At 36.8% G+C, this 22,591-nt stretch overlaps 2 protein-coding genes across 5 annotated transcripts; one reads left to right on the top strand and one right to left on the bottom strand.

Moving 5' to 3' along the window:
• The first annotated feature begins 1,298 nt into the window (after nucleotides 1-1,298).
• Nucleotides 1,299-3,936, top strand: LOC122654880 (protein CRABS CLAW-like). The gene is made up of 7 exons (XM_043849147.1): nucleotides 1,299-1,376; nucleotides 1,537-1,716; nucleotides 2,525-2,627; nucleotides 2,730-2,778; nucleotides 2,904-2,979; nucleotides 3,098-3,232; nucleotides 3,856-3,936. Exons 1-7 carry the CDS (start codon nucleotides 1,299-1,301, stop codon nucleotides 3,934-3,936), a joined length of 702 nt encoding a protein of 233 aa, XP_043705082.1.
• A 3,576-nt stretch (nucleotides 3,937-7,512) lies between these two features.
• LOC122656860 (squamosa promoter-binding-like protein 16) lies at nucleotides 7,513-16,075 on the bottom strand. Of its 4 annotated transcripts, none has more exons than XM_043851540.1 (4): nucleotides 15,267-16,075; nucleotides 14,471-14,604; nucleotides 8,825-9,712; nucleotides 7,513-7,793 (listed from the first exon to the last, which is right to left on the bottom strand). In XM_043851540.1, the coding sequence occupies exons 1-3, from the start codon at nucleotides 15,944-15,946 to the stop codon at nucleotides 8,844-8,846; spliced, it is 1,683 nt and encodes a 560-aa protein (XP_043707475.1). In that variant the 5' UTR covers nucleotides 15,947-16,075; the 3' UTR covers nucleotides 7,513-7,793; nucleotides 8,825-8,843. The 4 variants fall into 4 exon arrangements, with proteins under 4 accessions (XP_043707475.1, XP_043707476.1, XP_043707477.1 ...); XM_043851541.1 differs by having other exon boundaries at nucleotides 7,513-7,800; XM_043851542.1 differs by lacking the exon at nucleotides 7,513-7,793 and adding an exon at nucleotides 8,467-8,754.
• Nucleotides 16,076-22,591: the final 6,516 nt, after the last annotated feature.

The raw sequence follows: 22,591 nt of genomic DNA on the forward strand, positions 1-22,591 counted from the left end.
TTCGTTTGAGGTGTATGGTTCTGCCTTTTATCGATCTGGGAATGGTAACGTGTCTACTCATCTTGTAGCTAATTAAGTTTCTGGATAACAATGAGAAAATGCTAAATAAATCTTTGTGTAGAAGGAAAATTTGGAAAATAGTTTGGAACTTAAGATCTATCATCGCTTTAAGTTGATTAACAATAATGTTCCTACAAAGGATTTATTAAATAATGTTGTTAGGGTTGATCCTTTTGTCTTCTGAGTAAGAACAACGATAATGAATCGGTTTGACATTTATTAATTCTTCTCTTGTTCTGTTTCAAATACATTTGATTTGTTGGGCCGGACGGTCGTGCCTTTCAAGTTTCAACCTTTGGATGGAGATGGGGGTAGAAGTGTAATAACACATCCTCCATTGAACGGTTGAAGGCACGACACGATTGGTGTACATACATGACTATGCATGGAGAGAGCGAGAGAGAGAGAGAGGGAGGTAGGATGCTTGTTAATTTAGATTTATCTAGGAAATCCAAAGGTTAAAAAACAAAATGAGATACCCAAGTTGTATTTGGGCCATGATTAATGATTCACAGTCATTGGATTGGATTTAGCTGTCTGTTTTAGCTTAATTATATATTGTTCTTAATTAATTTAGTTAATTTGGTTTGTTACCAATCGATCATTCTCCCTTTTGCCTTCCTTGGAAGGTGAAGAAGGAGAATGGAAATGGATTAAAAAGGATTTAATTTGTAGGGCAATAAATCTTCCATGGAAGGTTAAAATATTGCAGTGATTGGATGTAATTAAAATCATGAACGGGGCTGGGCTGGACTGGGCTGGGCTGGCTCCACTATATATATCCAATTTCAAAGCGTGGTAGGATGAAAAAACTAGTGGAAACCATCATCGATCAGCATTTAAACTCTCTCTACACATGGGGCCACCCGGGACCATTCCTTCCTTTTGTTTGGCTTTTTTCCACACATGATTCTCAAAATTAGCTTCACACTTTGGACTCTCTCTCTCTCTTTGTGTGTGTTGTGTGTGTGAGTGTGAACGTGATATTATTTGGAACCGTACAACGCATCATCAGTGCAATATTGCAGCGATGATGAGTTTTGAAACTAGAAAAGCCAGTGTTTTCATTTCATTTTGATAAGACTACTAAAGCCAGAGATCTATCTATCAGAACCCTAGCTAGCTACTCGATCATTCTTCTTCTCTCTCTCTCTCTCTCAGAATTGGTCAGAATTGAAGTAGATAGCTAGCTAGTAGTATTGAGAAGGAAGGAAAAACAGATCGATAGCCGGCCGGCCATGGATTTTGGTCATCCAGCTTCTTCCTCTAAGAATCTTTGCTACGTTCGCTGCAACTTTTGCAACACTATTTTAGCTGTAATTAATTAATTTACATTGAATTGAAACACATATAGTATGATATTAATTTGTAACAATTTTAATTGAAATTGAAAAATTCTTTAAATTGAATTTATTTTTCTTGTTAATTGATTGATATGATGATGAAGATGATGATGATAATGATAATGATATGTAGGTTGGAATCCCATGCAAAAGTTTGGTGGATACGGTGAGTGTGAAATGTGGTCAATGCAGTAACTTATCCTTTCTAACTACCACTACTAGACCTCATCCACTACTACTCCAGCAACCTCAATTAATGGTAGATCGCCATTACCCACTTCCACTGCCACTGCCACTGCCACTGCCCTCTCAGGTTCATTCTCTAACCCACTTCTTTTCTCATCTCCTTCATCTTACTTCCTCATATACCTCCCCTGCTAGCCTTTCACAACATTCTCTCTCTCTCTCTCTCTCTCTCTCTCTCTCTCTCTATACACAGTGTTTTTAAGTTCTTGTGGGCTACTTGAAGTCTTAAATATTCATTTTTTGTATGGTTTTAATAAGCTAGCTAAAATTGGATATAGTGTAGGTCAGTATTTTTTTTTTTAGGGGTAGAACCCAAAAATATATTAAGAAGAAAAGAAGTATATACAAAAACACTACCCCTTAGGCCTTAGGGTAATAACCAGTGGAATTGAAGGAGATCCAGCAAACATGGAAAACACAACAGCCTAATCAAAGGAGCTAGCTAGCTAGATCTACATCCACAATCACTTGAAGGTGATTGATTCTGGTTTTAACCTCAAAGTCAATAGAGCTCCAAAGTTGGCTACCCTAGACACAGATCAAATTTGCCCTTTGCAGTGTCCTTTTTAATCCATTTCCATTCACCAATTCCAAAGAAGGCAAGAATTTTATCAAAAAATATCCAAAGAAGGCAAGGGAGAATGTAGTGGTGTAGGTAGGTGATCACTTAATTATTTTGCCTTCTTCAACCTATCTATCTATACTCATCAACTGTTTTTTTTTTTTTCATTATTTATTTTTTCTTGGTAAATAGCAATACCAATCATTAAGCATATGTTTCTTTTGATTTTTGTTTTTTTTTAATTTTTTTTGGAGGGTTAAAGAAAATAAAATTCTAACTGAAAGTGTTGGTTCATGCCATGGGAAATATGCAGGGATTCTCCAGCGATCAAAGAAAGGGGCAATCAACCCAAACTCTCACCTCCTCATCCACATCCACTGAGCAGCTTTCTCCTAAGGCACCATTTGTGGTCAAACGTAGATACTTATTAACACTTTATTCTTGAAAAAAAAAAATAGAAGATTCTAGCTGAATCTCTCTCTTATTTTGTTTTGTTTTTTTTGGTTGGATTTTGGTAGCTCCTGAGAAGAAACACAGACTTCCATCTGCTTATAACCAGTTCATGAAGTAAGGAGATCAAAAAGATACTTCTACTATATATCATGTCCATATATGTTCTGATCGATAATGATTTTTTTTTAAACTATTTTTGTTTCATAATTACAATTTTATGTATTGGTTTCTCTTGAAAGGGAGGAGATACAACGCATCAAAGTGGCTAACCCTGAGATACCACACCGTGAAGCTTTCAGCACTGCAGCTAAAAATGTAAGTCCCATTTTTTTCCAACCAAAAATTTTCCTCCAAAGTCTATTGAATTGAAATAGTAGTCTCCACTCTCAAGCATGAGTTTAATTTTTGTTTTTTCTGATTTAATTAATGGCAGTGGGCTAGATATGTTCCAACTACTGGATCAACACCAGAGAATAATAATAAGAATGTAAGTGCCATTGATTTTGTTGTGGAGCTTTCTCCGTATATTTTTATTATCATTGATTTTATTGCGAAGCTCTCTCCATATGTATATTTTTTTATTTTTTTCATAATTTTTTTTCTTTTTTCGAGGGAAAAGATTTTTAGGCTTTGTTGAATATATTTTAATCACATACACACACACTCAAAAAAAAATAATTTAAGAGCCATCCATAAAAAGTTTGTGGGACTATTTTTCCACCTACCACTTGGAACCCCAATAATCTCCCCCTCCACGTGGAAGCTATCAAGATCACATCAGGTTCCCAAGCTCTGGCTTTTCCCAAAGTTTGGCTCTGATACCAATTGTAGGGACTTAGGTAGAAATCATCCTCAAAAGGTAGCTGTTCCACTGACTCGGCTCCTGTCAATCCGGGCAGCAGTGCTGCATGTGCAGTACCTGAGATGAGGCGGTGCGCATTTACCGCCTTACCCCTACTCGGGCAAGGCGTTTGAGCAGGGGTAAGGTGATAAATGCACGCCACCTTACTCAAGTGCTACACATGGTTGCACATTGCTCGGACTGACAGGATCTTTTTCGCTGTTCCACATCCCTATTCATATCCGATGTGAAACTATTTTGCCGCCTACCACTCCAAGAAGAGTCCCCTTTGTGGCATTGAGAAAATTAATGTTTAAATAATTACGATGATCAGGTCTTGAATGGTGCAGGAAGGAAGAACTGCTGCCCATATCATGGAACGCATTAGTGCTGCAAAAGGAATTGGAGATCACTTTCAGCACACAAGTTAGTTAGGTTCCTTAATTGCAGGAATATCATATAATGAGTATGATCGGATTTCTTATTAATGAACTGTTTTTCATGATTGTTAATTAAGTGTGTGGAGCTAATTAAACTACTTAATTAGTCAAAGACAATTAGATATCTATTTACTTTATGTACTAATCCAGAAGAGGGTTTTAGATATGAAGCATTCACTACATCCCACTTCACATCACTGATGGTAGGCTCAGCTCATCAGCTAATGTTTGGGCTTTGGATTATTATCAAGAATCAAAATTTGAACCATTTTTTTCTTCCCCTTCCTCAGTGAGTTATTATTAAGATTTTCAAAGAGAAGTACAAATAGCATTTCTGTTTAAGTAATGAGTAATGGATTACTCAAACAGAAATGGTGTTTGGTGCAGTCATCTATCATATTTGGTGCAGGGTTGTAAACGGATCGGATTCGGTTCGGATAGTGCTATATCCGCATCCGCATCTGATTAGCTATCGGACGGATTTGGATAATGCTAAATGGATACGGATCAGATATTTTATCCGTTTACATGTAAATATAGCTTTTCGGATAGCTATAGCCTATCCGGATCCGCATCCATTTAGCTTTCAGACGGATTCGAATAGTGCTAACCGGATACAGACACGAATACGAAAACAGATTTCGGCTATTCATTTACACCCCTAATTTGGTGGGAGAGAAATTCATAGAGATAGTTCAGTTCTTCGCGTTCCTATCAATAGATCTGGTTCTCTATTAATTTTGAGGTGTGCCATAGAAAGCCCTTTCGATTATCACACAATGCAAAAATTCTAAGAGGAACAGATGGATTGGTTTGGCTTGGGATATTTCTCTTCGGCTCATGCCTCCCCATCATTAGGAAGTTGCAATCTTTGTGAGGGTTTTTCTGTGTTGAGACGCCCCAGCTCCGTTGTTTCGTGTCCTAGGCGCTGGTTTGATGTTGTTACTAATTTCTCAGCTTGGTTTTGTATTTCTTTATCTCTTTGCGCAAAAATTTTCGAGTAAAAGATAGAAGAAGAGCATAGATGATGTTAAAAATATATAATTCATAATCTCCAAAACAAAAACAAAAAAAAATTATTTTTCAATTTTTTTAAAAATTTTAGGGAAAATTATACTGCCACCCCCTGAGGTTTGTATAAAATACAGACTAACCTCCTGTGTTTCAAAATTATACAGCTACACCCCCTTTTGAGGGTAAATGGATGGTGTTAACTTATACATTTTAAATACCAAGGGGCTTTTTCAATGATTTGAAAGATAGCTCAAAATCAATAATATACTTTCGAACTTCCATGAGGTTATGAAGCATTTGCATCATAGTTGATGAATTTTGTTTTCTCCATTTAAAAAGATACGGAAATAATTTTAAAATTTGAAATAACTGCTTACCATTTTATATTGCAGAAATTTTATGATAACTTCAACTCATTCTGGGTTTGGTCAAATGGCCGGTGTGGGAATAAAAAAATATTTTTTTGGTCAAAATAGAAGTTCAAAAGAACACAAAAAAAGAGTAAATCATAAGGGTAAAGTTTCTTAGAGCAAGCAACATAAGAGAGTGCACCAATAATGTGCGTCAAAAATGATATCATACATAGAAGGGTACAAGATCATTTCATGTGAGGAGAAGCAAGAATGTGCTAACGACCCTGTCTTGGCAGCTCAAAAAAAAATGCATCATATATATTTTCTAGAGAGGGTTCTCAGAGCAAGTGGAATTATGACCTTTTCAAATTTGCCACATGAGGGTCTTCAGTGGAGGACAACATCATCCGGATAAGGAAAACAAGAAGATGAATTCTTCGAAAAATAATGAAAAATATCATTTACTATATTACAAAACTAAGGAAAATTTGAAGAATGGCATTAGTCTCCATAGAAGAAAATTTTGAACAAATTAAAAATTTATTCTAATGGAGAAAATCTTGACAAATCAAATGAGCGACTTTATGAACCCTAGCTCCCCAAATGATGATTAAAAAATCCTCCCATTTGGAAAGGAAGAAACTCAAGCATCCCTAAAAATGTTAGTGCATGGACGGTCTCCCAGCCACTTCTCTAAGAAGACCTTATAAAAGTAATTAATCCTTCCTCTTTAACATATTATGTCATGCCCAAGAACTACTCTTACATGCAAGAACCTCCAAGAAACTAGAATTGGGAAAATATTTCCCTTTTAACACCTTTGCCCACAAAACATCTCTATTCCATAAAAAGCCATCAACAATGCTTCGATAAACGGGCCAAATTAAAACATTTTAATTTGGCCCGTTTATCAACGTGGGATGCAATGTACTATTGGATTCGAAGAAAATTCTGGGCTTCTAAGGAAAATTATCTCCTCTAGTTCTCCAATGCCTCTAATAAGGGGTGTGTGAATCCCACCCGGATAGAGTGTTCGGGCACAGATAGGGAGGTCATTCTCCCCCCCTTGTTAGAGGCACTGGGAAACTGGATCGGACAAAAAACTAGAGGATATAAAGATCTGGGCTTCTACCCCTTAACTTCTTCCACAAGCATACTTGATCAAGGCTTTTGGTACTCATTGGAGGAGTCAAATACGAAGACACCACTGTCCACTTCATGTGCTTGATCGATTGGAGTCTTAGTGAGATCAATTTTTACAACCATCAGCCCATTTTTTCCATTTTAATAAACCGCAATGTAGATATTATCAGAAATTGCCCGATAAATGATAGAAGCACTTTGAAAAGCGCTAATAAGACTGTCAAGTAAAGGCTTAATTCTATTTATCAAACACCTCACAATAATTTTTTTTTTAAAATGACACATCTTAGTGTGGCTGTGCTTAGGAATCAGTTATAATTGTAGTCTAATTGAATTCCTTAAGCAAATAACCCAAGAAAAAAAAAAAAAACCCTTTAGACTAGTAAAATAGGTAGGTACTATACATACTTACTGAACTGAAAATCTTGCTTATTAACTTGTAAAATACTCAAGAGAGATTCAGCTTATTTTGAAAATCATTTTTTACCAGGACTCAAATAATTTTTAGAAATAAAACAAAAGATTTTAAAAAAAAAAATACATAAAATTAAGAGAAGCAGTTTTCTGTACCGGAGTGTGGCCTACACCAGCAATCCCATGTGTCTATCTCTCTCTTTTTTAAAACAACGGGATAAAGGTGTCTTTACACATGAAAGAGAGAAAGAGAGACTCATAAGAATACTGGCGTACACCACACACTCCCAGACTCAGATCTTTTTCCCTAAAATTAAAATCTTCTTGTGGCCAATTTAGGATACAAGATTCTCTTTTCCCTAGCTTCATAATGACAATGCACGCATGTTTACTGTCTCAAAAGTCGTGCATGTCTCTCAAGTCAACAAGGCCATTGATAACAGGATTTGATGATTTTATTATGCAGTTGCCTTAGCTTGACTGGACCAAAATGACCTTTCTTTGAAGACCTAAGCCGAGACACAACTGGACCAACCGGACAAAATTGTTACTTGTCATTTGGGTGGGCCCATAAGCGAACCAATAAGGTTTTGTGACCCGGGTTCTAAACCAATTTCATTTATAAGAACCCTTCCGCTAAATGTTAGTGGATAACAGACTGAATTTAGTAGCTGAAAATTTTTTCAACAGCTCATATACAAACTAATATAAAGTATCTAAAGTTGAAACAAATTTGTTACTGATCAGTCACTAGAAAATGTGTGACTGTTTCATGTTCACAGAGAAAATATAGGTAGAGAAGTCTGAAAAAGTATAGAATAGCAGATGTGTTTGTTTCCCAAGCACTTGCAAGTAGGGCTTTAATTCATGTCAGCTCATGGATCAGTTAAGATATTTCCTTGACAGCCACATCCTTTCGGCAACCCGTATTCTGTTAACAGTTAGCAATACATACACCATTCAATCTTTCACAACAAATCTTGCTTCAGGAAAGTTGTCTTACATCAAAAGGAGGCATAAATCTAGGGCAAAGCAAACAACAAACTGGGGAAAGTGGGGTGGTTGGTCATATCAATATATGGTTTTTCATCCTAAGGTTCATGGTGGACAATGAAGGAGGAAGCATAACATGTACATTGCTTACACTGGGTAGAAGATGCAGAACATTGCAACTAGATTGGTCAATATATGCACCATGTCTGAATCATATTTTTTCTGCAGAGCCTTTTATATTTGCAAAAGTGATGTCAACAAAAGTATTCAATAGACAAAGAGTGAGGGGTAGGCAAGCCGTCAGCATGCAGTACCAATGGGGGCGTAGGGCAGGGCATCATACAAGAGGGGAAAGGAGGTCATTTCAAAGAGGAAGAGAGAGAGAGAGAGAGAGACACAAAGGGCGCTAGCTTGCAGTATGTAAGCGGTTTGCCCAGCCTTTTCCCATTTAAAAAAATGCTTTCTACCAGCAAGTGATGCATTCCTAAGCTTCTCTCCCCCTCTCCCCCCATCCTCACTCTGCATTCTTGCTAGGCTAACAGAAGCGACCCCCCCCCCCACGCCGCGGAAAAATGCCTAGAAATTGACAGAACCAAACACTCCAGATAGTGAAGCACGGGCAGTTCCAGATTAGCTGAGGAGTTCCAAGCCACAAAAACAAAGGTTTCTAAGGTACATAGCTCTCTTTCACACACACATTCCTGTTTTTCCCAGGTTTAAACAATTTCATACATTTCCATTGGCATAGTGATTTCCTTCTGTCATTACAAATTTATGTCAGAAACTGAATTGGAATATCAGGGTCACCACCACAGGCTAACAGCAACCTACTTTTCCACCTCAAGAAAAGCCAGAGAAATTGAGGGAACTGAACACTCCAGAGAGTAAAGCACTGACATTTCCAAACAAGGGGAGAAGTTTAAAGCAACAGAAATAAAGTTCCAAGGGATATGCATATGTACCTTGTTATTATAATACCAGTTAAGTAATAGGGAGGCAGTAGAAGATATCATTTTCCTGCTTCACTTGCAAGAAATGCCTCTGATGCTCCACGCGTTGTAGGTGTGATGACAGTTGAAGCAAATCAACCGTGGGTCCTCGATCAGGAGTGATAGAATCCTTGGCATCCACAAGATCTGACCCTTGAAACATTCCTCGCGTATGAACTTCAAAGTTGACAACATCACTGTCATCAGAAACTAATACAGGCTCCATGTGATCGACTTCCACAGAGTTCATCCCACATGAAGAAAACTTATTTGATGCAACACTTGTTGATGCTTGTGAGCTTGTTCCTAAAAGCTTTTCATGAAATGGACCTAGGCTTTGATGGGAATGATTGCCTTGGATGATCATGGGCTGAGCATGGGGATTTCCAGACGAATGACTTGAGGAATTCTGTGATTGAGTTGACAGAAGAGAGAGAGCACAACCAGAGTCAGAGACTCCAGATAGTCCTTGAATGGTTGATGCTGTATCAAAAACAGTGAAGTCTTCACTTCCTAATGTGGTATTTCTGAACAATGATCGTGAGACACAATTTGGGATGGAAAAATCATGCGGGTATTGATTATTCTTCTCAAACAAAATGCTTTGTGGTCCAGTATCAATTCCTTCGCCATTCAAAGATGGGTACTGTTTCTCCGAGCCATAAGGAGGGAGGAAGGATCTTGGAAGCCCATTTGTAATCGGCATCACTGACTGAGGATCAGCTGTCTCACGCTCTAATTTTAGCTCCTTGCACCAGTTACCAGTTCCATATTTTGTTGAATGCGCAATGCTGTTTGGAAATATATCTGGACAAATGAAAGATGTCCTTGAGGAAAAGGGAGTCGCAAGAAACCGGTTACCTACAAAACCACAAAAAACATCACCATGTTAAGACGACAGTAAACTCTTCCTGCTATTCTATCTGCAAAATGCATTAAGAACACAATTCTTTGATACATGCATAGAGCGTCACAGGTACGTGCACTGAAACATGTGCAAAATAAGCATTCCCTGATGGTGCAACGTGGGCCTCACTCTGGACATTGAGATCAGTAGCTCCATGGGAAATATTAGTTGGATTTATTTCCGTTGAACCATAAAGCTCATGTGTTCCACAAACCAGAAAGGAAAAAAATTTAAGGGATAAATTATAAATCTTGTTGGTAAGGCCAAAGGTCTTGCTTCCCTAAGCGGCTGTGACACGATACATGAGTGTAAAACATGCGGGGATTAAGGGGCTTTACTCGGGAACGTACAACTCTTAGAAGTGATTCTGCTATTAGAAACTTAAAATAACTTAAGACACCTGTTTTCTTACATGGTAATGTTACAAAATTTTAGAGACCTTTACCCTACTTCTCACTCCAATTAAAACTTAAGTTCATGTAAAGGGCGTTCTCCAGAAACATTTAAAAGCTCCTAAACAGAAAGTGGTCTGGTAGTTTAAACCCCAATATCCCCAACACTAAAATACTCATTAATGCTAGTTGGTCTTGTTGGTGGTAAATACCTGTACCCCATAACCCAACCAAAACAAAAACTTTGGAAGCTTCCAAGAGTGGTACCCATTCAATAAAACCAAAAATTCATCCAAAAATTTCACCCCATCAATCCTGTCCTCTTGGCTACTTAAAATCTCCAATACAATAAATTTCTAATGATAAAAACTAACTAAATCAACAAATAAAATAAATCTTGACTGCTATAAGGAGCTTATTTAGAAACACTTATGCTCTTAGAACGAGATTAGAAGCTTCCTATGGCAAGGTCTTAAAGACGCCTGTAGTTAATGCAGCATAATCTATCTGGAAGCATAAAGCAAAGTGGCAACAGGAAGGAGATGTGGTACGGTGTAATGTAACAAGCAGGTAACCGTGTACACCTGTGCCTAAAGTGTAGAGTGAGAATACCAGAACAAAAACTTCACTAAATTTGAGTGCCTCCAGAGAACCCCCACCCACAGGACCTTTACCATTATGTATAAAATCCATTTTTACTTCAGCGGGAAAAAAAAAAAAAATCTGAAGAGACAAAAGAATGTATAAACTAATATTTTTTCAGATTACAATGCTACACAAATAACTGAAAGAAACCAACAAAGAACATGCCCTGTTCAAGACAGACATCAATAGGGGAAAGCATGTTTTGAGAAGGGATGGAACCCCTGTTTTCAAGAGGAGCAAGGCCTCTATCCTGGAAGGCAGTTTCACTGTACACTGAGTTCACCATGCACACAAACACAGAGAGAGTAGTTGAATAACCAAAGAATTTTGCCTCCGCAAACTCGAGATTACAATATATATACTCTGAGCTCATCATCCAAGACCTAACGTGGGTTCGATGGCCTAAGGAGATTAGGCAACAAATTTAAGCATTATGGTGTATACAAGAGGGTTTAAGAAGGTGCCAAGTAGTTAAGAAATACAATGCAGGCAAATAAATCACATACAAACTGCATTTTGTAAGTAAGGCTGCAACAAGGGTGATCTGGGTCTGTTTTGGAGGCAAATTCAGGTAAACCTTAAGAACCAAATGTTCAATGGTAAACCAAACCCAACCCAACCCAAGATTCAAACCCAGCCTAAAACTTAAGCTACAACAGTACAGAAATATATTATAAGATAATAATGAGTAGTCTAAATCTTGAACTAATATCGTTTCATATCATTATTGTATATGGATTTTTTACAACCACCCCAAACCTGTCTGAACATACTACTTATCCATCTCAAAGACAGGTTGGGTTGGGATTGGATAAGTCTGGTCCGAGCTGCAGTATTTCTTATGAGGATGATGAATATAAGTTAAGAGAATAGAAGGTCAAAGCAAAATTAGGGATGATGATAGCAACATTTTTTTCCTGACACAAACTTTTTTTAAGCAATGGTAAGGTTGCTCCATTGTGACCAAGTGGTCACGGTTTCAAGTCTGGAAACAGCCTCTCTGCGAAAGCAGGGGTAAAGCTGCGTACATTATGACCCTCCCCAGATCCCACAGTTGCAGGAGCCTCGTGCACTGGGTACGCCCTTTTTAACCTTTCTATTTTTAGCAACAACAGAAATTCTATTAATTACAGAAGAAAAGATAAAAAGATCCCAAAGACAACGGTAGAAGCGCCCAAAACAACACAGACATGAAGGATTACAACACACAAAAAAAAAGAGACTAGTTTGTCAGTGTCAACAAGTTTCTAACTCCTCCTTAAACTATGAGGAACCTTTCTAGAAATTCTCATTGGCTGTGGTTCATAATGAAACAGAAGATAGAGGTTTGGAAATATTTCATCCAGCAATGGATGTGCCATAATTAATACATCCCCATCTGCATGGTTGTCACAAGGTACAAAGACAAGGTGTTGCACAATAATACAGAGGAAATCACAAGCAGAAATATTTGGATTAAGTCCTACATTAGTTAAAAAGGAAAATATACAGGTGAAAGTCAACCATTGGTTGAAAAGGCAAATGTCTCTACCATTGATTGTGAAGGCGAATGTCCAGAACAAGTCTATAATTGATCAATCTTGCAAATATGTTCCCATGAACATCTTAGGAACAATACCTTCAGTGATTTGTTTCTATTGTCTTCTTCCCTTTCTCTTGCTTATTATTCCAATTGAGTATAACACACAATTAATAATTTTTTTTCTTTTTGAAGAATTTCCTCGTCTGATAATCACCCTTTCTGTCTTCCTTTATTTCATTCTTTTTGGAGGAGGTAGGGGAATGGGGTGGGCAGTGGGAGTGCATAAAGTGGCATTTTGGAAACCCTTAGCAGACGTCAATAAATAAAGCCAACATCGCAGAAAACTGACACTTCCTCAACAAAATGGGAAGTGCGCTAATATATATTAGGAAAATTGGTTAACTTGACTTTTTTGCCTAAACTATTCATCATACTCTGAATCTATTAATATTAAAATTAATTGAACTCGTACAGCAATAAGTTCCGCAATTATCAGAATCATTATTGCAAAGTCCAATATGATTAATATTGCATCACATCAGAAACAGGAACAGCCAGGTTGGGCCATACATTATTAATATACAATTTAAATTTGACCACATTGCCCAACACCGAAAGATGAAGAGAATGATGGGAAGGAGAAAACATAATTTATAAAGGGAAGAAAGCCTCAAAGGATGACAATCATAAACCCCAAGACAAACGGGGTATGTTCTTGAGTAAGCAGTAAGGAGGCTAGGCTGGGTTGGAGTCAACCCCAATGGTGGGGCTGAAATCCGGTCAAAACGGCCTTGGTAATAAGAGAGGGGGAGGGGAAAAGGTAATAATCATCCCAAGAGACACTTTTCCAAGTTCCAACCCCCATATACTAGAAACCTTCTGCACTCAGAGGTGGCAAAACGACTAGGTGCAAGGCCTACTTATGAATTCACACCACCTCGCAAATAACTTCTCTCATCAGAAAAACCCATACCGCGGCAGTGTTCTGAAACTAAGAGAGAACAAATGCCAGTACACTGGTTCCTAAAGTTCATGAACAATTTATCTAGGAGGGGTAAAAACACCCACAAGGCCAAGCAATAGCCACACACTTTATAGGTGATTCAACAAAACAAGGAAAAAGAGGACCAAGGTGGGGAGGGGAAGAGTGGTAAAAATTCCTAAATATATTGGCTTGGAATTCAAGCCCCACCCCAGCAATCTCCACCATAGCCCATAACTCATCTTACAACACAGTGTTCTGAAACTAAGAGAGAACAAATGCCAATACAATTCTGTTCCGAAAGTTCATGAACAATTAATCTAGGAGGCGCACACTTTATAGTGATTCAACAGAACAAGGGTAAAAAGGAGAGGGGGGGGGGAAGAGTGGTACAATTTCCAAAATAAATTGGCTTGGAATTCAAGCCACATTCCAGCAATCTCCACCATAACTCATCTAACAACACGACTTCAGTACAAGGATAACAGTTTCTAAACTAAATTATGAGTTCCTATATAGTAGTCACTCTAGTAATCAGTAGTTGAGACACAAAAATTCTTACAAGAACCAATTACGTCAGTAATTATCTAGACAAAGTAAATAGGAAAAGAAAAGTCAGCAAACTATAAGAGTGAATCTAATAAACAGGAAATATTGCAAGGAAAGTTCAGAAATAAAATATGAACGATAGAGAAGCCAAACTTGTCTTGATAGGAAATATTGATCCTTTAATAGGTGATCTATCACAGGAAGTTACTCATGAATAAAAATGGAAAACAGAGTAAGCAAAGAAACTTTTGCATATTTCTAGTCTAGTCCTGTAACAAATATGGAGGAAACTTGCATTGGGAGGAAAAAAAGCTTGGCTGAAAGCTGGAGTCAATATACTCTGTTACCAGGCTTTCAGAATCCTGTACTGACAACAACTTTCACTTGATCAATACTCCTCTTCCTTTCAGAAGAAAGGTACCAAATACCAATACTCCTCTACAAGTAAGCAGGAAAAATAACAAAGACAACGTAATAATAAAAAAAGTAAAGAAAGCAAACAAGATTATTGTAAAGATGAGATTAAATCTGAGAGGAAAATACTCCTCTGCAATTTGACACAGTACACAAGAGAAAATAGTTTTTGCAAAATTTAAAACAGGAAAGAAGGTTTATTCAATACCTTGATCCATTGAAAGAAATTTTCCTGTTCTACTATTGTGATTAAATTGGGGCTTCCTGCGACGCTCATTGTGGCCTGCAAGGCGTTTTCGACAGCTTCGCTTACCATCATCAAACTCAGCCAGTAAATGAAACCTGGAAAAAAAAGGATAAAACAAAACACTAATCTACATTATACCAACAATAACACTCAACCAAATTCAACAAGTTTAAAAGTGGCTTAACAAATTAAGGATTAACAATCATATAAATCAGGCTTAGATCTAACCAATATTCTCAACATGAGCTAAAACATACCCATAATGCACTCGCTATCTAGGACCACAATAATTTCTTTTTGAAACTTAAACACTTTGCATCCATGAAGGTTTTTAAAAGGTTTTATAGTGCTTCCCCTTAGTTTGATTCACCAGCTCACACATCAATTACCGTATGAAATGCCAAACCCTAATAATGCAACAGCACTAAAACAAGGGGGAAAAAAAGAAAGAAAGAAACAATTATCGACATCTCACTTTATGGGTTACAGACTTACTGGGTCGAACGAAGTTAAACTTTAGGAGAAACAAGCCAAACCTAATGGAACGCAAATTTTGTAGCAAAATACATTATAAACCTTGAAAAAAACGATCATAAGGATCTTCTACTCACAGTCCACCTCCCAACCTATAGGAATAATGAAAAAAAAAACTGGTTTAAAGATGGAATAGAACTAGGAAAAATATCAAATCTTTGCATGTAAGACTTTGAGTTACCCAAAGTTGCTTCAAACTAAGTTCCAGAGCAACAAATCAGACCTGCTACACTGCTGGCAAAACCTCTGCTCGATGCCGTTCACGATAACTTTGGCGGTTTTTGAGTGAGCCTCACAAACTCTATGCCTCTTGTGGTAGTCCTTTGAAGAGCTGAGATCCAAGTTACAACCAAGAACTTGACAATAGGGAGTCTGAGAGTTCAAACTCGTAGTGCGGGCTCTCTTTGCCGGCACAGATGAGCTGACTGATTTAAAAACAGGCTTTTGTTTGGAAGATCCACCTTTTTGTGCATCTCTGCAATCAGCCAACCTCCCCAGCTTCAAATCAATCAGTGACGAATCTCTACTATTGGAATCCACGGCAGAGCTAGAGAACCTTGAACTGGACTCCTCGTCTAAAAACGTTTTAGGGGATACCACACAAGTAGGAGAAGCCACACTTGCGTTACCAATCTCACTTCCCAGAACTCCTCCAATCGGGTTGTCGGGAAGTGATTTCTTGGTGATTTCAGGGAAACCCAATTCCATGAATCCTCCTTGGCTTTCAATGGCGAGTCGACCTGGGATGAACATGTTGTTCTCGAAATTACAGTGGGTTCTCGAGTTCCAACACATCCCAACTCCCCCACTTGGGTCACGAGCATCAGCATGTGAAATCAGCTCATCAGATAACAGAAAACCCTTCCCTTCAGAACCAAAGCTCCAAGACTCCATTCTATACATATACACAGGACTGATCAATAGTAGCAGAGATTAAAGTTCATGTAAAAAAGTATTCCCTCTTCTTCAAGACAAAAAAAAATCGTCTCTCCTCTGTTATGTCTACATAAACACCTTAATCTATTGGCGGATAACACACATCAGCAGGAGAATAGGAGAAGGGAAAAGAAAAAGAGGAGAAAAGAAGACCCATTCAAAAAAAAAAATTCCTAGTAGTCCCTCAAGCTTCAAGACTCCATTGACGTAGAATACATCCATATGAACCTTCCATTTCTGAAAAATCCATATGAAGATAAAACGAAAACACAGATGCAAAAAAACAAGAATCAGAATAGCAGAAATGTCTTCTTCTTCCTCCAAACTCGTATTAATGTATTCAACCAACCTTATAGAACAACAATAGAGGAGACCCAAACCCAGTTAAGAGAAGCAAACCCATTACCCATCAAAAGTAAGAAAACGATTTACAGACAGAAAACAGTAAAATTCAAAATCTTAAGCTTATATGAAGACGATTGATGAGTGAGACGGTGAAAGCGAGAGCGAGAGAGAGAGAGACAGGGAGAGGCTATGGGGTTGGTTTCACGGAAGTTACAGTGAAACAGTGACAATGCGATGTGAGTGGAACAGAGAAAGTGAATGTTGGCTTTTCAACATGATTTCCACAATCTCACTGAGAGAAAAAAAGCTTGTCGCGGTCTTTTTGTAGCTTTTCAGAATTTCAGATATAGGGACCAGGTTTTACTGGACGGGCCTCTCTCCATTTAGAGTATTTATGAACGGTCCACCTACACTGCCACAGCTCTATTTAGTGAAGTGAAATGGATCCAAACGTCTCTTCTTTGCTTTACATGTCAAATTTCTTTGAAAAATTTACACGATTAGGTATTTTTGGGTTATTATTTTCAAAACTGTCCACTGTATGTTTGAGTTAACAAAAATACGCAAAAACAAGTTAAGGTGTACAAAACTCCACAAAATAGTGTTTCTCCTTCCTTTACTTACGTTTTTTAGATATTTTTACCCCTACCATTGCCTTCTCAGCCAGGCATCTCGGTAATCACAGGGAAGGGAAGGGAGGGGTGGGTTTGGATAGCAGAGAATGGTAATAGTGGGGACAGGGGCGGGTTGCAGGGAACGGAGGATGAGTGGGCGAGAGAAGACAATGGCAAGGGTAAAAATGTCTACAAAAATAATTTTAGGAGGGAGAGACACTATTTTGTCCAGTTTTGCAAACCTTAACTTGTTTTTGTCTATTTTTGTTAACTCAAACATAAAGTGGACAGTTTTGTAAATGAAAACCCAAAAATTGTTAATCATGTAATGATTGAAATTTGGCAAAATAAAGTTGTTAAAAATTCAAGACAAGCAACGAAAGTAAAAAAAACAAAAACAGGACACGCACATGACAAATTTCTTTTAATGGGAAAAAGGAACTTCTCTAAGAGTGTGCCTCCTATGAGTAGACAGAGGCCCCACAAAATGATCATCCTACCCTCATGAAAGAAAGGCAAAAATCTTATCCTTCTTGTTACTTCTACATGTGTTTTCCTTGGCTTTACGTTGATACAGGGGTCATGTTTCTGGACAGAAAAACTCTTCCTTCTTATTTTAATTTATTAAAAATACACGACAATTCTGGGAAAGAGAACTCTCATGAAATGATCACTGTGCCCTCACAAAATTTTGCCTTTCCATGGGGCCATGATGGTTCTTTTGCACGTCCATGTGTCTAGGCGCATGGGTAGTGCATCGCACACGCCCAGTTAGTGTTCCACAAGAATATATCAAAATATAGAATTTGTTTTCAAAATAAATTGAAAGTGACTTATCATTATGGTTATTTTCAAAAATTGTAATTATCCATGTGAAATGACAAGATTACCTATGCATTAAATAACTTTTGAAAATCAAACGAAGGATAAAAAAGTAAAATTACAACTTCTTAATTCACCTATTTGGTAACAACAAGATGCATCATTTACATAATTAGAATCCATATCATTTTTTGTGGGTAAGTATGGCCGTTCCTAGGGCATATTATTATTATTATTATTGAAACCCACAGTTTATAAATTTGAAGTCCAATATGTGCATAAACAATTTAAATTTTCAAACTATACTCATGCATGATGCATGTATGATTAATTTATGATGTTTGCCAAGATTTTTCTCATCTTTGGCAACTTACATTAGCATGAAACGAATCCAAATGATACATCTACCTTAAGTTATTATTATCCTTTTCTAATCCAGATAAATTCCAAACTAATTCTTTGGGGGAAAAAAGTCTAAAGAATCTTCCATATGTTTATGGTTTGGTCCTTCTCTTTTGTAATCTTCCTATTTGTTACAAGGATTTGTTGGCTTGGGTGTCACTGAATGGGACTTGTTTGTTGTTCAATTTTCAAACATAGCACATGAGTATTGTGAGTATTGTTTTGTTAAACCAAAGGAATGATTCCCTAAATGCTTACTTGGAAAATACCTTTAAATGGACAAATAAACATTGTAACATATTATAGGGTATTTCTTGGCTTCTACAAGGAACAAGTTACCTAAAACAAAAATAAATAAATTTGTTTACCAAAAATAACAAGGAACAAGTGAAGGGTGGCCTTTGTTTGACTTATTATTTGATACTCTAATGTAATCTGATCTTTTTGTAATGTAGATATTGTTCAGTAGAGTACAGATATGGTCTCTATTGCTCACAAAGGTATAGTGAAAGCCTAAATGATACATTATCAGATGATGTTGCTAACTTTTTTATGGAGAAAAGTTCTCCGTGAGGAAGTGTATCGTGTTAGATTACTTTGATTCAAATAGAGACAAAATCTCAAAAGCCAAGATCTCCATAGGTCGTTTAAGAACATAATCAAATAAATAATAGAAATAGGGATAGAACCATCAATCTTGTTTTGCATCCATAATGATGATGATCGCAGCGAAAAATAAAGATCAAAGATCTAGGTGCTTCCCCTCTATTCCCAAAGTAGTTGGCTTGATGAGAATATCGAATGCACAGGGACGATGAACACTGAATATCTCCATCTCTGTCTAGAATGCACTCCTCAATAGAGATTGAGAATAATTAGTTGTGATGGATAGAGCCGGGATCTAACTCTTTATATATAGTAATTCCTATAGGATCTAATTCATCACAGTCCCAATAGGAATCTATCTGCCCATACTAAAGCCAGTCCACATAGGATTCCTAATATAACCCAGTAACCTCCTTAATTAGACCAATACTATAATTAGCCTGAGTTTAGGATATTAAATATTAGTCCATAATATTAGAATATAAAACCCAATAGGATTAAAATTCTAACATATCATCCACGCCCAGACATAGAGAGGGTGAAACTATCATCCTACCACCCCCATGAAAGGTGGTCCCCCATAATGCCAATATTCGTGTTCTCATTGGCCCCTGTGTGCATGCAGTGGGCTATGCTCCCCCACTGAGAACGCTAACTCCTTTTTATTTAACTAATAGCATTTTAATTTCATAAAAATACATATATTTATATAGATATTATGAATATTCACGAAGATATCTAGTTCAACTCAGTTTTATCTCAACTAAATGGTGTAGGTTACATGAATCTTCCTCTTTCGCCCATCAAAATTATCCAAATTTCAAATCTATACATGTAATTACAAATATTCAAGAGGATATAATTTTAATAAAAATTTAGAATAATACACCTATTATTAATGGCAGTGATTAAGTATTGCTGAAAAGTTTATTATGTAACACAAGTAATTCATGAATTTAGTAACTATGCTTATGCCTCTTCTATATATAGCCATATAGGCCAAGATCAATGTTACTTTTAGTATCATCATTACCATGAAATGATTCCAACTGACACATCTACTCAGCTCATGAGTAATATCCTTTTTCAATCCAACTAGATTTCATACTATTGATATGGAGAGAGAGAGAGAGAGAGAGAGAGAGAGAGAGAGATTCTTTTGATTTACAGTAATTGTGATAGCCAAACTCAATTAAGGATAACTTTCCATTTGACCAAAAAATACTCAATTAAGGATGCCATAACCCCAGACAATAAAAGGAATAAAAGCTAATCCAAGAAGGTGGAATAAAAGAAAAATCAAGGGTTGGGCTCTTCTATGACGCAATACAGAGTGTAGCTCATATCCAACGGTCCATAGTGTTTAGGCACTTAATTCAATATTCCACTTGTGTCGTGCTACAGAGGATCCAAATCCGTCCAAAAATCAATGTTTGGTTGTGTAGTGTCTGCTTTAGCATTGAGATCAATGAGAATGCACACAGGAGGGGGTATGAACAAAGATGTAATTTTTTATTTCATGATAGGTATTTTAGCATGCTCCTATATATGGGCAAAGGAGCCATGTGATCACATAGCATTATTTTTCCCAAAAATTATATAAAGAAATTTTCTCTATGGAAGATTGTACCGTCCACACCTACATACAATGGGAGCAAAATGACAATCCTAATTTCAATGAAAATTGAAAATCTCACCCCTAATGATGCTTCTGCACGTGTCCTCATTGACCCTGTATGCATAGAAGCCACGCTCGCTAATAAAGAATTCTTCCCAAATTATATATATAAGAGATGTCAGATTTTGAGTTTTAATGGAGGAGAGAAAAAGGGGTGAACTTACTAATCTCCAGCAATGTGCGTTCAGCAAAGTTCTTTTTGTGGTTGTTGATGAGAGGACTGAGGAGAGCATTATGGGAGAGTTTGAAGAAAACTGAATTCTGTCCATTCATTCATTCAAGAAGAAATATTTAAAAAATACAAGTTGACCGTTAGGTTCTTGTGTCAGCTTTTGAAGTGGCCAAAGATAGCTTCTTAAGAAATTAGAAATAAAGTTGGAGATATGGTTTTTGAAGTTTATTGTGGAATTTGCCCTTTCCCCCCTCCTTTTTATATATATATTTTAAGTCAATGACTCAATGGTCTAATATAATAATACTCTAATATTATTATATTTGGAGGAAGCAAACTGGGTCTCCCACAGTGCATGGCTGGTAAAGTAATTTATAAAGTTTGTTTATTTAAGGAACCCTACTTGACTTGGATTTGGTTCAAGAAACACACCCAACTCCACAATTGCCCACTTGGTTATGCAAAATGCAAATGCAACGGTGGCCCTTGTGCTTTGTGTCCATATTCTCTCTTCCATGCTTTTCTAAATTATATTTCTATGGACATATAAATTGTTTTTATCACTTCTGCCAAAACCAAACTACTAATCTTTTGTTTGAGATAAGATACCTTTCCTTACTAAGAAAACAATCCAAAAGAATTACCCACTCACTTGGAAAGTTTCTTGTTTTGTTCGAGTTGTTAGGTCTTTTTATATTGTAATTTTCCTGTTTTTATCTTTTAAATAATACAATTCAATAGGAGGATTTTTTTAAGAGGAAATTTCTTAGATCCACAAGATTAAAAAGATAATTACAAGATAAGTATATTTAAAATTTGTTTTACATCCATAAATAAAGATTTTGAAAATATTAACTTAAACTCCAAATTAGTTACGACACGTCCCTCCCAACATTAAAATAAAATTAAACTTACTAAAATACCCTTTGATTTCACTTTTTTTTTAAATTTTAAGATTAAAGATAAGCTTATTAGATTAACCGATAAGCGATAAACTCATTTTTGTTTATCGTGGCCGGCTTTGTATTAAACTCTCTCTCTTTCTCTCTCTCTCACTAAAGAAGTTATTGTTCGATGCAACTTTACTTTTACTCATTCTGCTTTCACACCTTGGAGAGAGAAGGTCACAACTCACAATTACAGAAGTTAAAAGAGTTTTCCTTCTTAAAGGGAACTCCTTGCACCCATGACATGCTGCATAGTTTTATTCTGTGCGATTTCTACTCCCAACTGTATAAATCCCCGTGTAGGCTTCAACAATCAGGTCGTTCTTGTAAGAAATCGATTGTACTAAACACCCTGTAAATTATTCATCTTTGAGTTGGTATCCACCGTGACTCACTTAAACGTTTGATAAGTAATATATAGATTACTGAACCAACAAAAAAAGAAAAGAAAAGAAAAGAAGTTACAACAGGGCAGAGAAAGAGAGAGAGCCAATACTCACCGAGTCTGCATGTGGTAACAACTAGAGGATTAAAATAGAGAACTAGAGACTCAATGAAGGTGATTAACGAATGAAAATGGGATAACGAGATAGAAAGAAGCACTTGACCAACACGACTTCTACTATTCTCTGCAAGTTTCCCGCCAAACAAAACAAAAAGGAAACCGGCAGTTATGCAATTGATATGAGTTTAACGGTTAGTCTTATCTTTAATCTTAAAATTTTTGAAACAAATGAAGTGAAAGGGTATTTTAGTAAGTTAATTCAATTTTATTGTTGGGCAGGACGAGCCGTAACTAATTTGGAGATTAGGTAAATCTTTTCAAAATCTTTATTTGTATATGTAAAATAAATTTTAAACACCGATGCTCACGTAGAGAAGGATCTCTACACCAGAGATTTGCCACATGGCCCACATGTTATATCAGTTGAAGCTGATGCAATGGAGTCAGTTGTTCTCCTCTTGTCTTTTGATCCCCCTCTCCCTGTTTTTCTACAATTCTGTATCGCTCCGTCGTTCTATAAT

Source organism: Telopea speciosissima, chromosome 3 (assembly GCF_018873765.1).
Source record: "Telopea speciosissima isolate NSW1024214 ecotype Mountain lineage chromosome 3, Tspe_v1, whole genome shotgun sequence".
NCBI classification, from domain to species: Eukaryota; Viridiplantae; Streptophyta; class Magnoliopsida; order Proteales; family Proteaceae; genus Telopea; species Telopea speciosissima.

What these genes read in the sequence shown, in the direction of transcription:
- LOC122654880 (XM_043849147.1), top strand. Translation starts at nt 1,299, where the DNA reads ATGGATTTTGGTCATCCAGCTTCTTCCTCTAAGAATCTTTGCTACGTT. An exon ending in TTTGCAACACTATTTTAGCT is followed by an intron (nt 1,377 to 1,536) that starts GTAATTAATTAA and finishes AATGATATGTAG; the next exon opens with GTTGGAATCCCATGCAAAAG. An exon ending in GGCACCATTTGTGGTCAAAC is followed by an intron (nt 2,628 to 2,729) that starts GTAGATACTTAT and finishes GGATTTTGGTAG; the next exon opens with CTCCTGAGAAGAAACACAGA.
- LOC122656860 (XM_043851540.1), bottom strand. Translation starts at nt 15,946, where the DNA reads ATGTATAGAATGGAGTCTTGGAGCTTTGGTTCTGAAGGGAAGGGTTTT. An exon ending in TTTTGCCAGCAGTGTAGCAG is followed by an intron (nt 14,605 to 15,266) that starts GTCTGATTTGTT and finishes TTTTTTTTCCAG; the next exon opens with GTTTCATTTACTGGCTGAGT. An exon ending in ATTTCTTTCAATGGATCAAG is followed by an intron (nt 9,713 to 14,470) that starts GTATTGAATAAA and finishes GTGGTTTTGTAG; the next exon opens with GTAACCGGTTTCTTGCGACT.